Below are 16,613 nucleotides of genomic sequence, written 5' to 3'. Positions count from 1 at the left end.
AGAGTCGGACTGACTTAAGCGGTGGCCCACACGACCGAACTGGGATTAGACATGTGTTGATGTATAGGTTTACCTGCACACAGTCTGGTTAGACGTTAGAGGTAAACGTTACGCCGCTTTGACCAGCAGAACTGGTTTATAACGCGTTGATTTCTAATTGGAGTATTGTTTTAATTTTGTAGATCTATAAGCTAAGGGTGTGTTATATATTATTTATATTTTTCCCAGCAGAAAACTGTGAGAATAGAAACTATATAGTATATAGGCTAGTATTTGAAATTAACAATTACGAATTTTTAAAAAAGTTTTAATTGGCCATTTAAAGACACTGCGTTTTTTAAAGTAGCTGATTGAAAAGGAAAGTTACTAAAAACATTGTGGGGAAGTCTCTTCTTATTGTGACTCTTAGATATTAAGATAAAAAACTATAGATCTATGATCTATAGCTATTAAGTGTAAATTAACAAACACCAACCAATTCCTGTTTCAAGAAATTCGTAGATATAAGCCTTTATAGTTGTTGAGATCCCGTGGAGTCGTGTTTGACTTATCCTTGATGCTGTTTGTTGTTTAATTGTTCTTATCTTCGTGATGGTGGAACATGTGCCACTTTGTCTTGAAGTCTGGAATCTACGCAACGTAGCCCAGTAAGCTGTAAACTCATAATCGAATATCTAATAGAATCGATGGTATCGCCGATTAGGTTTGCATTGGGGTTAGGGTGTTGATGTTATATAGGAGCTAAATTTCTTTTTTTTTTCTTCGAGGGGGGTGGGGGCAGTGCCCGAGCTAAATATTATTTATATACAAATGAATACTTAAACTAGTGCCCCCAAACATTGTCACAAAAAGCCACGACCCAACACCTAAAATAACATCACAATTCAGCCTAGCACCCCTCTCTAAAAAATAATAAAACATTTTTTTCTCTACAATATTCACTGGACTCTGTCAACCTTGATTCAGCCTATTTTAATTGTTATTTAAATTTAAAAAATTCCAACGTAAAGTAACAGATAACACTATTGCAAAAGTGTGTCTTCACACCCTCCACCCTCCCCTCCGGAGTGTGACGTCATTTATGGACGAGCCCCCCCCCCCCCCCCCACACACACACAAAATAAAAATAGCATTTATTTGGTAAGCAAGCGATGAAGTTAATAAAAAAAATGCCTTGAACCCGAAGAGGGCTTGCGACTTCTTAATCTTATACTCATAAATGCTAATATTAATTTTTAATATAGATTTATCAAGTACGCCTAAATTGAACAATACTTTTGACACCCCCCCCCACACCCAAAAAAACAAAGTTTTTAATACTTTGCATGATGTTTAGGTTGGTGAGGGGGAAAATAATTGAAATAAATATATATTTATACTTTGACGTTTAAAACGTAGGCATACTCATTTTTCTCTCTACTTCGGATCAGAGTTTCTTCCAGTCATCTCTACCGCCCCACCGAATGAGATGGAATTTATATAGTAAACATATACTTTTACTAATGTCCGCCCCCACGGAAAATGTAGACCCCCCCCCCCCGAAAATATCAAGTGCCCTCCCCCCCCCCCCCCCCGGAGAAAAAAGTCTGGAAGAAACACTGCTTCGGATTCTTCTACTTCAAATTTTTAGGCCTATATTTAGCATTAAACATTACTGAAAAATTCAATCCGTTTATCAGTTAATAGGTACATAATACATGTTGTTGAAGTAGTAAATTGGTAGTAAGTTTTGATATGTCTACAACATTTTGTGGACTTTCACATCGATAGGGGAGAGGGTCGTCAAAATTGGGCGCGTGTGGGCTGGGGAAGGAGGGATGGTCTAAAATCCGAAATGTTTGTCTACGTCAAAATTGATGCCCCCCCCCCCTCTCCCCAGGCTATTATTATTAATGCCCCCCCCCCAATTGCACCGCATCGTCTAACTTGTACATTTGGGGTATTTCGGTCAGGAGACAATATATTAATATTAGGTCTAGAGTCTAGAGCCTGGGTTTGGAACTCGTGTCCACGCTGCCGATTACTATTAATTGACCCTTAACCTATAAAGCTAGTATTTGATCAAAGAAAATACAGGGCTGGGATAGGGATATGAATTATGGTGTGGTTAGGTTTACAATTAGGTAAAGGGTAGGTGTTATCAGTGTTTCTTCCAGACTTTTCTCCAGGGTGGGGGGGGGGGGGACTGAAAATTTTCGGGGGGAGGGGAACCTACTATGCCCAAGGGGGGGGGGGCGGACACTGTTAAAAGTATATATTTTCTAAATATAAATATAGAAATTCCATTTCGTTCGGGTAGCGGTAGACTTTCTTCGGGGGGCCGAAGAGATGCCTGGAAGAAACTGGGTGTTATAGATAGGGTTAGGATAGGAATATGGCTAACGATATATAGGAGGTAATAATTCAGGCAAATGAACGTTGGTGGGGGAAAGGGGGGGGGGAGAAGCCCCAAAAACGATTACGAAAAACGTTGAAATAAAAAATATTAAACTTAGTTTTATTACAGGTAAAGAATGTGTTATGTCTTAATCAATAAACTTCAGACACAATTTACTATCCGTTAGACTTAGACTCGCAAAACTATTAACGATTAAATCGGAGGTCTATTTATAACCATCCTAAATACCTCACTGCCAACACCAGAACTTAAAGATGACCTTGAATTTCGATATGAAACAGTATTTTAATTAACAAAAAAAGTATTTGAAAACCAGAGGCGTAGCGACCCTGCCCGGCGCCTGGGGACAAACTTTTCGATTTGCACCCCCCCCTCTCAAGATTTCGATTTGCACCCCCCCCTCAAACTTTCGATTTATTTTTCCAACCCATTTTGGCGCCCCCTAAGGTCGGCGCCCGGGGACATATGTCCCCCCCCTCCTCGCTACGCTACTGTTGAAAACCCAATTCTAGTTTCAAAATATTGCTTTAAAAAAATAACGTGACGTCACACTTTCTGAACTCCCTTCATCCTTCATTACACATCGTCACAAAAATCCGAGAGTGACATCATTTATGAACGAGCCCCCCCCCCCCACCCCCACAGAAAAATTGCGAATTGGTCGTTCTGCATAACCTTTTCTCGTGAAACGGAAATTTAATATAGAACACTAATGTGGTCACCCTTAAACGACGTCACGCTTTTTTTGACGATATTTACCTTCCCCTCCCCTCCTTCACAAATCGTCACAAAAGCCTGACCCCGCTAAAATGACGTCACACCGCAGCCTACAATCCCCCTCATAATTGCAGTTGAATTTTTATCTCAAAACATCCATACTTTTCCAAAATCTTGTCTGAACTCTGTTAACATAGAGTATTTAATTAATTCCTATTACAATTGATTAAAACCGTGTTCTAAAACGCGAAATAATGGCTATAAAACTTGTTTTCGGACATTGCTTTTTTATAATGCAAAAGTGTGACGTCACACCATCTGACTCCCCACTCCCCCTCATCACATACCGTCACAAAATTACGGAACCCCTCCCCCCTACGAGTGTGACGTCATTTATGGACGACCCCCAATTTGAATTACTCGGACCAATGATAGATTTTAAAAAAAATGCCTCATTCCTGATGCGGTCAGCAGCACCGTTGATACGTTACAGTCAGAAAAAGTTGTTTGGGCATTTTACATATATCCCGTCATATTCGAGTCTGTCATATGCCCTTAGTTTTCTAGTGCTATACAGCTAGTTTATTTTCGCGATAATGACCTAATGAGAATATGAATTCCATTTCTGCCGTAAAGGGTTAAAACAAGTTAATTAAAAAAGTCTAGTGACATTTATGCGCTATTTCCTTATGTTATCTAAAAATAGCTCTGACGTATAATGCTGGGGTGCGTTCAAGCTAAAAGAACGATCGGTTTGTAGGTGTTTATGTAATTTTAAAATTTGTGACCGAACCAGAGGATATTTTTGAAAACTTTCTTCTGCAATATTGTTCTAAATTATGGCAGGAATCGATTGGTACATGTTTCAAGTTGCTAAGTGGTCTGGTTGCCGAGATATGGGACAAAAACTGATTTTTTTCGAGGTTTTTTGGCTTTTCCGGGAAATACATGAAAGAAACCCGGAATTTTTATGGCCTATGCTCATTCTCGTAACTTGCTTAACATAATTGCTTTTGGAACTAGTCATCGATATTGCTTCGTTGAGGAGGAGATACGACTTAAAGCCCGGACACACATTCATCCATACATTCATTCATTCATCCATCCATTCCCAGAAATGACGAGTTAATAAACGCAATTCTCCAGAATGGAAATTGCGCTAAAAACGCGTGCTGAGTTTTATATGTGGGCTATTTTACATCTATACATTTTTAAAAAAAGTCTGTTGTAATCAATATTTATCACAGTAGTATTATAAAAATATAATGTGAGTTTTCAACATGGATCTAGTCTATCAAAATTCTGAAATAATTTATCATTTTTATTTTCTTTTGTAGTTGCTGTAAACACGCCCACTTGTTGGAAATTGACCCAATCAATCGCTAACTTTTATCGTCCTTTACCCGGAAGTCAACACGAGTTTTCATAATAGAACGACACGTTACGGTCCGAGGTACGCCGTAATCTAATGTCTGAGAACGAGACGGGCCAGTCGATCGTTAAGACAGCCGAAGTTAATGAGGACACAAAATTAAAACACCACAAAGTATTGATAACAACTACCACCATGGGTGAACCGAGCACTAAAAAGTTAATTGTCTGTGCTGCTGGAATCTTTTTTTGCTATTTTTACTATGGAATTCTTCAAGAAAAAATGTAAGTTAAAGTTGACTGATTGCTGCACTCTGCAACTGCAAGCAAGTTCTGCATAAGTGCAATGTTACGTAAAATCTAGATCTCTAGAATCTAGATTCCTAGATAGATCTAGATCTATAGAATCTAGATCTAGAGATCTAGACTCTAGGTAAAATCACGATATGGCGTCGGAGATTATTGGGTAACGAGCCGACCCGCAGCGTATCATACGCCGCTATTTAGAATCTAGTTGTTTTATTTTCTACTTTTCAGTAATTCATAATTTGTGAATTCGACAGTACTAGATCTAGATCTAGATTCTCTAGACTCTAGTACCAATGCTGCCACTGAAAATATTTGCTTTAAAACACTACCCCCCCTTTCCCCTAACCCCGACCCTACACCCCCCCCCCCCCCGTGAAAGCAGCCTCCTCTTAGTTATTTCTTAGTTACCTCCTGTAAGTTTAAAATCGAACTAAATTATCTGCCCCTAATAGAAACCCGGCTCTACGGCTCACGATTTGTAAACATTTAGCTTTGTAAACATTTAGCGTGACCACAGCTCACCAGACAATGTGGGGGTGGGGTGGGGGTGGTAGTGATAGTGATAGAGAGAAAGAGAGGGGACTGCAAGGAGGCGCTTGCAGCTTGTTTTCTAACGGCTCCCAGAAGAGAATTATATATATAGATGTTCGTTGAGTTTCGGTAACATTCGTTACTGTAAACGATAGTTTATTTGATTTTTGAAAGAAAAATAAAGTCAAGTGCATTATATTAGGTTGAATTATGGATTTTTTTAAATAAAATAGGCCCCCCTACTCAGTTATTTTAAATACACCATTAACTACCTTACCCTTTAAGAGAACATTTGACACCACATTTAAATATCTAGCTTACTCGGTTGACAAGAAAAGAGAGAATTTAAAAATTATCTTAGAATTGAAAATGAACGAGGAAACAGCATTCTTACTCCTTAACCGGCATAACATTACGTTGTGGACTTGTGTACATGAGCTTTTCATTCCCGCCATGGTAATTGCGTCAGCTTAGGTTATTTACTTGAAAACATGACGTATTTGATTTTTTTTAATAATAAAATCTCCAAACATCGTCACTCGCGTGATTGCTTGCTTACGTTTACTATCCCATGGATGAAAAATCCCACCACTGTCACTGGGGTCACAGTGACTTCAGCAGGCCTATAGTACACGTAATAGAATGAACACGCGTACACGAGATGGTCAGTGTCTTCACTTCTCTCTCCCCCCCCCCCCCCCTTCTTCAAGCAAATTGAAAAACAGACCTACTTCCCTACTTCTGGACATTTTTAAAAAAGTCCGGTCATTTTTTTTTTAAATTTCACATGGCATGCTAGATTATTTTTTTAACTAGATCTGTCTACGCCTAGCTTAAAAAAATAAATAAATAAACGCTTAAAATGCCCGTAAACAGATTATTTAGCGCCAAAAAAAAGGCTGCTGAACGAGCATTTTTTAAAAATACGCAGCAATGAAAAAGGCTAACGGCCGATCAATTAAGTCTAAAAATCGCCCGTAATTAGGCCTAGCTCTGAAAAAGGCCACTGAACGAGCATCACTAATTATATAAACGAATAGGCCACGCAGCGTTGACAAGGTTAACCACGGGTCACGAATTAAATTCAATGCAGCTACTGTCGGCCCACAGAGAAGAAAAAAATCAATATACAAATAAAATTAATAATACAATAATAATAATGTCCATAATTTTACTTTTTCCGCACATGCTACAATTGAATTATAATTAAAATACTAGACTTAACAGTTCATTCCGCAAAAAACAAAAAACTAGTTGTTTCTGTCTGGCAACTAGCGTAACAATGACGCAACGTTACTAAAAATAGCAGAGAGAAATTGTCACATGGTTACTTACGGGGTAATTGGATTTTTGGTAAAGATCATCCATAATACTGTAAATATACATGGTAAATATCTAAATTATATATTAATCTACCGTTATACAGGCCGTTTTCCCCGTTATACGGTCGCTTTTGGCCGCGGTTCAGTTTATACGGAGAGTGCTCCACTAGAAATCCTCTCATTATTTACAACTACAATTCTAGCGATTTTTTTCTGGCATTCTAAGGCATATTATCCATTTTTTAGCATCTTGTGTTAAATTAATGATAAGAATATGCGAGATTAACAGCTTTTTCATTTGTCGTGGATAGGACCCCTAAAATAAACGTAAAAACCGTCAGAAAACGACGCGTGACGTTTCAGGGTCATAGGTCAATCCAGCCATCTAATCAACGAAACGGCCTACATTATATTAATGTTTTAACTTAATTTAATGTTTTAACTGACAAAAAATTAGCAACAATTAGTAAATCTAAATATTATTAATAAAGTCGAGTGTAGTAATTAATGTTTTTTTTTTAAGAAACAGAAAAAACCTGCAGAAGATTTGCGACAACCAGCTCTAGTTCTGTTAGTAAATAAGACGATTAGATTTACTAAAGTTAAAAGTAGTAAGAATAACTATTAACTAGAATAATGTTTAGTAGCAGCAATAATTAGCACATACACTTAAAATAATTAGAAATACAAAATAATTAGCAAAACAGTATTTAAATTGCAACTAAAATCAATCCTTGCACATTTTTCAACATTATGTATTAAAAATAATATGGCGGCATATAAATGATGGTATACAGTATTTCCTGTGGTTTCCGGAACGGTTTAACAGACTACCCCATGGTTTTACTGTTTTTTACTGCTGTACAGTTCCGAAATAATAACCGATGCTATATCGTGATTATACCGAGATCTAGATTCGGTAAAACTCCATTTTAGCGTATTTTATTCCCAGCTTCACGTTCACCTCCAGTTGAGCGTATTTTATTATAAACACAACCGAAACATACAAAAACGTTAGGAAAACATTGGGCTTATTTAATAAATATTAAATAAGCCGGTAATCTATCGTTTTGGGTATTAAAATCGCCCGCGGCTATTAATGTACGAAAATGTTACCTCATTATCAAGGCTGTAATAGAAGTAGAGATCTATATGAATATTGTGACATGTTTGTGTCAAATATTATAGATAAATGAATAAAAAACCTAAATCAATGGCTAAATAATCAATATAGGCCAGTAATTAACTTTAAACAGCAGTGTCTGCAAGCAAGATTTGCTATATAAACAGCAGCCATTTGTAGAATAGAGTGACTTCCGCCTGAATCTCGCACTATAAGTCTATAAAAATAAAACTTTAACAAGATGGCTGCTATATTAGTAAATGAGCATGGTTGCATCTGATGGAAACATCGCTGGTGTTCATTTATTACTGAAAAGTTTTAATTTAATTGTTTAAAAACAGGTACATAAAGGAAACAAGGAAACATTTTTGTATTTTTCAAAACATAAATCCTCCTCAAAATGTGAAATAATTATTAAAATGTAAATGTATGTTCTTGCTTGACGTATGCTGATAAGTAAAGTCAATGTGAACTCACGGTGAACCCTCGACTGTGAAGGGATTTTTTTTCACGCTATTCAATTCGAACTGTCCATATGCTTTTTTAATGTTTTTTTTTTTTTATACCTTTTCTAATTAAAACTCACATTCATTAAAAAAAAGTAGATCTAGATCGAGCTCTAATCCTAGTGTTTTTCTAATAAAATACTCTAAAATGGAGACTTACCCTAGATTCTAGATATCCAGATCTAGATTCTAGAATCTAGATCTAGAATCTATTCTAGATCCATATTTTATTTTTAAAAATCCATAATTAAACCTACTAGCTAGTGAGACCTAGGGATCATCTAGAATCTAGTAAAGTCTACTAAAGTGCCGCACTGCTGCAGCAATCCTCCTGTTTTTTTGCTCAATATCTAATCTAGATTATTCTAGATCCAATAATTGTTTGGATGTTCTTAATTTCTTAATGGCCGAGAAAAGTCTCAAAGGTATTTGAGAGGTCCAATAATTAATTTTAAAATCATGAACAGCGTAGTTACAATTAATATGGTTATAAAATCCTGTCTGTCTGGTTTTTTCGGACTTTACGAAAGATTGGATGTAGGCCTATTTGATGTTTTTAATATTTTCGGTAACTAACTAAAAGTTAAAGAAAAAACAAAAACAATTTGGTTTTCACGTGTAATGGCGCAATAAACAATGGAGAAAAATGTTTTTGTATTTAAAAAATAGTGTATATGAGCTGACCTGCAATGTAGCATACACAGCTATTTAGTTGTTTTATTTCTATTTTTTAGTAAATCATTTTTTGTGAATTTGACACTACCAATGCTGTGGCTGAAAATATTTTGCTTTAAAACACTATCAGTAGCTTTTGAAGGATGATTATCCTCACCCTCACTTTCCATTCCTCCCCCTCACCCCGCCCCCTGTGAAAGCAGTCATCCGTGACAACAGTTTACATATGGCAAAGAACAAAGCAGAACTTGTTATTACCTCCCTTTAGTTTCAAAAATAAAAAAAAAATCTAAATTATCTGCCTGTGATAGCCGACTAATTCGACCCGGCTCTAAGATTGTAAACAGCTCACCAGACTGGTGGGGTGGGGGTGGTAACAAAATGGTCTGTTGTCAGTGTTGAGCATGCCTAGAAAGCGAGGGAGAGGCTGGGGTGGCCTGTGTATACGTGGTGTCCCGCATGGTCCCTCCATGAAGAGAATTTTATATATATGTAATGTAATATAAAATTTATTTTCTACTCTCTACTTTTTTGTTTTGCAATCAATTAATAATACAATCAACAAAACGTTTAAATGTGTAAAATATTTATTTCGATTATTACAATTGAAAATAAAATTTTAAAATACGGTCGATATGCGAGCAGGGACAGACGGCCGCAGACAAAAAAAAGGGGAAAATTGTCGCAATAAAATCTTAAATTCTATGCGTAGTAACACAAAATGACTTATACATATTAGGGTAGCAGAATGGCAGCTGAGTAACACAGTACTTCCGGTTTGTTTCTATGTGAAACGGTTACAAAATATCGCCTGTTAAAAATCAGGAGTTTGGATTTTTTCAGCGGTGTGTTACAGCTTGCGGCACTTTACTCTAGATTAGATCAAGATCTTGACTTTAGATTTAGATCTAGATAAAATATATCTAGATCTAGTCTAGATCTAAAATCTAAAAGTTAGCGAAACTAAAAGAGAATTTAGTAGGCTATCTAGTCTAGATCTGAGATCTAGCTGCAAAGTGAAACAACTAACAGTTACCAACTACTAGACCTAACTACTAAACTGGATAATAAAGATATCTAAGGTCAGATCTACATCTCTAATCTAGTTCTTAACTTTTTTGGAGGTACCATACTCCACCAGCTTTAATTATAATAATATCAATATTATCACTGAATCATTCTTACTTGATAGGAAAAATAAAATATGATTGTTCAATTTAAAACATAGATTATTTTACTGATGCATAAAATAAACTTCTCATCAACATCACAGTGTTCAAAGAACAAAACTTTTTGCCTAAAATATGATTTTCAAACAAAAACATAACATTAAATATTTAGGCCTACTGTAAATCAGTCATTTTTATTGTTGACTTTCCAGACACTAGTTCAGAAATGCACGGCTTTAGCAAGTGTTGTGCTCTTGTATTTCCCATCTCTTTACAGCTTAGGGGGTGTTTTCTTAGTTTTTTGCTGGTGCTAACTTGGGGGAATTTTTGGTCGGTTAAGCAGCCATGAGTTTTACCAGCCCGACCATGCCTGCCCCCTTTTTTCACAATTCTCAACAGTCACCTTTATTTAACCTTTGAGTAGAAAAGTTAAAAATTCATACCCACAGCAACAACAGTTGCAACTTCATTCATTCACACTCCTCCCTATTTATAGGCCTATTATATATAAATAGCCTTTGCTTAGATTGTTCTTCTATAACATTTTTTGCAATTGAAAGTACTTACTTAGAGTTGATGAAGTCTAGATTTCACTCTCTGCTAATATATTGCTTTACCTAGTTGATATTTTTGTCTACCATCTTGAACTCACAATTCTAATGAAAGCAGTTGCCCACTTTCATTTATTGTTTTGGCTGGTCAATACAGCTTAGCTGAGAGAATACAGAACAGTGGCATTAACTTAGATTAAATTATATTAGGTTAAAGCTTATTCAAGATTATTTACTAACCAAATGTTACCATATCCAATCTAAAAAAATAATTGATTTATTCAAATAATGTTTGTTTTAGTTTTTTTTTACAAAACTAATGGAAATGCTGTATTTTGTTGAACACGTTTTGCTCTGCAGCTTACAATTATAAAACTACATGAAGAAATCAGTTTTACATTTGTCTAGAGCTCACCTATTGGCGGTCATGTTTGAAAACCTGTCTTTGTTAATTACTGTATCTGGCCATAGCTAAAAATAGCCTATTTCCAGTTTGACCAGTTTGAAAAAAAAAATGTTTCACTAGACACAGGGATTTAAATTTATGTCAGATGAGACATTTTTCTGTTGAGCTGTTAATCCTTGAATTTTTTTATATAATAACTTAATCTTCTTACGTGAATAAGAAAAAAATATCCATTAATATTGAAAAAGTAAAAACTCACATTGAAAATAATGTCAAATTTGTACATTATTTCTCTGTGACTGTGCACATATAATTTTGTAAATATATTTGTTCTTACAGGTAAAATTTGATGTAATTAGTTAAAAAATAGTTTTAAAAATGTACATAGATGAAACTTTTTTTTTTACCTAAAGTCCTGTTTTCTAAATACTGAAAGCTTCTAGTTGGTTTAGGAAATAGAGTTAAACTTGCAATGCTTTTGCATCAGGAAACATCAAGTTGGTTTATTAAAGTAGAGGATTATATTTGCAATGATTTTGTAAACTATCTCAGAATAACTGGCTTTACTTTAATTTGCACTTTCACAGAACAAAAGGTAAATATGGAGAAGGAGAGAATCAAGAGAAGTTCCATTTCACCTTGTCATTGGTTTTTGTGCAATGTGTCATCAATGCTATTTATGCAAAGATAGGCAAGTAAACAAAATATTAGTTTGTATTAAAACTAAGTAGTATTTTTTGGTTGTTTTAGTTGTAAAACTTGATTGAATTATCTGTCATAATTTTGTAAGATATTTTGAAGGCAGAAATTTACTTGGGGTCAGAGCTAGTATCATTACATTCCAATTTTCCATGTAAACATTGAAATCATATTAAGTGGGAATCGGTTGGTGAGGGGTTAGCTTTAGAGTACTGGGTAGTTTTCTTTTTGTTTGCATTAACTAAGTTTGAAATACCTTTAAGTATTAACTTTTTTCTTTTCAGCCATGATTTTCTTCTCCTCAAAAGAGAAGGACACCACACCCAAGTCACTTTACGCAGTGTGCTCATTAACATACCTGTTTGCAATGCTGGCTAGCAACCATGCCCTGCAGCATGTGTCATACCCAACTCAGGTAACACAGCTGTACATTAAAATGTTTTTACTACCAATACTGTCTCTGGCATAACACTTTTTAATTTAATAAGAATAATTTAGATTACCTGAACAAGATAACCAAACGCTTAAATTTGCTATAGTAAAGGGGTGCAGTTTGTTAAATTTTTACCTTGTGTTCCCAAGAAAATGGTCAGATACAAATAAATAAACAAATACAAATTCTTTATACTATTTAATGTGGTCATTCTTTGCTAATGTCTTTAAACTATTGATTAAAAAAAGTGTTACCTTGCATACTTTTAGGTTGCACATTTTCTGCTTTTCGGTAATCCAATCCAGCCGCCAAATAAAAAAAAATTCCATTGCATGATAGTAATAAAAATGATTAAATTTGTTTCTCAGGTTCTTGGCAAGTCAATCAAACCCATTCCAGTGATGATTCTAGGTGTTGTGTTTGCCAGGAAAAGATATCCACTGGCCAAATACCTGTGTGTTCTGCTGATTGTTTTGGGAGTTGCCATGTTCATGTACAAAGATAACAAGTCTTCAAAGAAATCTGAAACTGCTTCAATACTTGGTACAGGAGAGATTTTGTTGGTAAGTGTTCCTTGAAATAGATAGCAAAATGAAATAAGGCTGCTGATTCTTTTAAGGAAATATATGATCAGACTGGGTTAATAACTAACACCATATATACTAATATACATGAAAAGTCTATAGAATTAGGATTTTTCAGGGTTTGGGTTAAAACTTCAAAGCAATGTTGAATATTTTAAAAAGTTTAATCTTAAGTCTTTATGTTTCTAGAAGTCTCATTAGTGTTAATCAGCTGTGAGTTACCTGCCTTGCAATATACACAGTTACCTCTCTCTAGATAGCTGATGAAATACACTTTTTACATTTGCAGCTTGTTTCTCTCACTCTTGATGGTCTGACTGGAGCCTCTCAGGACAGAATGAAATCATTTCACAAAACAGGCGCCAACAACATGATGCTATTCATTAATGTCTTCTCAGTCTTGTGGCTTGCTATCGGTAAATTATTTAACAAAATAGTCTTTATAAATTAATCTTAACCTCACCCAAAACACTTAATTAGTTGTAAAGTGTCGTTCCATTATTAACTGCACTTAGATATTAAAATAGGTAAAGAGGTTATATATCATGTATTTTTTTCCAAAGGTTTGGTGGCTACTGGGGAGCTGTTTGAGTTTATAAACTTTGCTAGCCGTTATCCATTTGTGCTGATGAACATGATCACTTTCAGTTTAGCATCTGCATTAGGCCAGGTAAACAATTTTTTGTTTCGTTTAAAAAAAAATCGAGTATATCAATTTATAGATTTTTTAAAGTTCTAAGATTTTGTCATTTATATGTTTATATTATACATTCTAATAAATTGGCTTGTACACAATTTTTTTTCCAGATGTTTATTTTTATAACTGTGACCTCATTTGGACCATTAACTTGCTCCATTATTACAACCACAAGAAAGTTCTTCACTATTTTAGCCTCCGTCATAATATTCCAAAACCCAATGTCAATACAACAGTGGAGTGGCACAGCTCTTGTGTTTGTTGGTCTTGGGCTAGACTCTGTGTATGGGAAGGAGAGGAAAAAGATTAGTTGATGATTGTGATAGACTGATTTTTTTTAAATATTAAGGGATCAAGATAATTATTTTAAAAAATAATAGTGTGATGTTTTCTTGAATATGTTGTATTTATTAAAAGAAATAAAATGTATTAGACTTTTTAGTTTTAAGATTAATTACTAGCTGCTGTTTTAAGTGTATGGCAAGATTAAAAACTTAGTTGTCAAAAAATGCTTAACAAGAGATTTAAATAATTTCTAATAGCTTTACTAATTCTTGATTTTGTTCAATTTGTGTATTTGTTAAAATCCTTTTTTTTTTGTTATAAGGGGTCATTCATAAATGATGTTGCTCAATATTAGCTAATTTTTTTGTATTACACCACCCACCACACTTACATATTGACACATCACAAAAAACAAACTCCTCCCCTCTCCAAATTTACTATAAATTCCAAAACACTTAAAATAATACTACATCTAATTAATTTCATATAGCATATCACAGTCAGAACCACCCCTTAGAGCAGGCTATCATTTATGGATAACCCCTAATAAACTTTGTAGTAGTGTTTGAATTAGTTCATACTTAATGCCCATCAAAGCATTTTTTGTGTTAATAACAGCTAAGAGGGTATTTAAAGATCTGCTTTTAAAATTGTTGTTTTGTCATTCCAAGTACATTTTCAAGTAATTAAAATATTTAAATGTTTCTTTGTGCTTTAAATTATAAAATTTTGCATATCTACACCTTCAGTGAATGACCATTGTATCTCTGCCACTTAAAACAGTATACAACATTATCAATAATGCTCAACTTATATACCATGTAACTGCCAGTCCCATTGATGATACGCCTTGCTATGGTTGTGCTTTGGACACTAGTTGATGGCTGAAACTGCTTTGCCTGATACTACTTTTCTGTATTGAGGATTATAAACCTTATGTTTCAAACAAGTTTTGTCCAACTAAAATGTGCTGTAATGACCTTAGTAATAGCCAAAAAGGTCTTAAAAATGAAAACAAAAAAGCTTTGTTAAATCAAATGTCAATATTGAAATTAGGCTTTATCATATATATTATCCGTGTACTAGCCATTTGAAAAAATCATATTGGCTGTTGAACAAAACATAAAATTTATTTTGATTATGATCACCTTGCATGTATGTTGTCTCCATTGTTAAATTTGTTTACTGTTTTATTATGAAAGATCTTATTTTGAACCAGTTTTTTTGTTTGTTTCATCTACTGCTGTGTTTTGTTTTCATCTGATACCATTTTTTGCTGTTTTACTTTAACTCTATGAACTTATTTTTTTTTCAAGTTGACTTGAGAAGTCATATATTGAAGTGATGCTATTAATTGTATATTAAATTCAGAAGGTAATGAGTAAGTGTTTGAATTTGTTCATATACATGAAATGATATATGTCAGAATACCAGCTTTACATTTACCGGCTGATTGTAGAAACTTTTTTAATTGTTCTAATGAGATTAATCTAATCACTGGAAAATAAAAAAGTTTTAACTTGATGATTTTCTGTTTCAAGGGCTGAAAACTAGTTATTCTTTTTATTGTGATAATTGTTAAAAAATATAGCACCTTACACCAACATATTTACACTGCTTATTCAGCTTCTCATTGATTTTTCTCATGGGTTAGAATAACTTGATTAAAAAATAAACAACTGAAGTTGTCATAGGCAGTTGTGTTTTAGTATTAGTCATACATGGTGACTTTTAATCTATTTAACAGTAATTGTAATGTCTATTTGCTTTGTAATTAGACTGCTCTTCCAATTTGAAAAATGATACAACTTCTAACATGATACAATTATTGTATTTTCATTGAGATACAAATTATAAATTTGCCTTAAAATAAGTTAACATTAAAATTGATTTTTATTGAATGTTGTTAAAAACTTTTAAAATGTTTCTCATTGTCATCCCAACTTTGTTGAGACTGGAACTGATGTTTTGGCATTAGAGATTATTAAATATTGTACCATATCTTCATTTCAATTTACTTGTTAAAACAATTTTACAACAAATAAATTAATGCTAAAACTGTCTTTTGATTTATTTTATACAACTAGGATCATAAGTTGTCAATTTTCATCATCATCTTTTCCTTTTTGTGCCCAAGACACATGGGGTTGCCACAGAAAGTTTCTTCCGATTTTGTCATCATTGGCAATTTTCCTGGTATCCGGTGATAGTCCTGCCTCTGCTCTCCCCCCCCCCCCCCCCCACAGTGCGCCTCAATGTCTCCCTTAGCCTTCCCTGCTATCTTTTACCTAATAATTCTGTTTAAAGCTCATTGTCACAATAGGTGTCTTTAAACATTGAAAATGTGTACCTATGCCGTAAATAAGCACTACCAACTAGCTCTGTCCTTGAAGAATGTGAGAAAGATTTTCTCAATGAACAGTTACAAAGGTCATTAGTGTGCCACAAAAGAGGGGTCAAAAGATTTGGTTCTTCTCCGCCCTTTAAGTTTAAAAGCTAATAGACTAATTAGCAAGTTGAAATATTTTTAAAAATTTCAAAATGGATTATGAATTTAAAAAAAAAATTAAGGAGAGGTAAACATGTTGTGAAAATATTTTTTTCTATTTATATAATATAAGGCATAAGGCTACGCACAAACAACACTCTTTTTGCTTCAGTCACTTTGAAAAAAAATGTGAAAAAATATTGGCCTAAATCTAGATCTAGTAGTTAGGCCAACTATTACTTCAATCACCAATTAATGGTGGAGGCCTACTCAATGACAATAGGTCATAATCTATGGTAAACTATGGAAGGGGTGGGGGTGCGTTGAAAGTATAACATTTAAAAAAAAA

At 34.3% G+C, this 16,613-nt stretch overlaps 1 protein-coding gene across 1 annotated transcript; it reads left to right on the top strand.

The window, feature by feature from the left end:
- Positions 1–4,482: 4,482 nt before the first annotated feature.
- LOC131929497 (solute carrier family 35 member B1-like) lies at positions 4,483–15,837 on the top strand. Its single transcript, XM_059285750.1, has 7 exons — positions 4,483–4,771; positions 11,666–11,769; positions 12,062–12,192; positions 12,579–12,773; positions 13,084–13,210; positions 13,358–13,464; positions 13,602–15,837. The coding sequence occupies exons 1-7, from the start codon at positions 4,584–4,586 to the stop codon at positions 13,803–13,805; spliced, it is 1,056 nt and encodes a 351-aa protein (XP_059141733.1). The 5' UTR covers positions 4,483–4,583; the 3' UTR covers positions 13,806–15,837.
- Positions 15,838–16,613: the final 776 nt, after the last annotated feature.

Source organism: Physella acuta, unplaced genomic scaffold, assembly GCF_028476545.2.
Source record: "Physella acuta isolate Inbredline_101_S28 unplaced genomic scaffold, ASM2847654v3 ptg001640l, whole genome shotgun sequence".
Classification (NCBI taxonomy): Eukaryota; Metazoa; Mollusca; class Gastropoda; family Physidae; genus Physella; species Physella acuta.
Note: the sequence above shows the minus strand (reverse complement) of the source record. Positions and strands in the feature narration are given on the sequence as shown.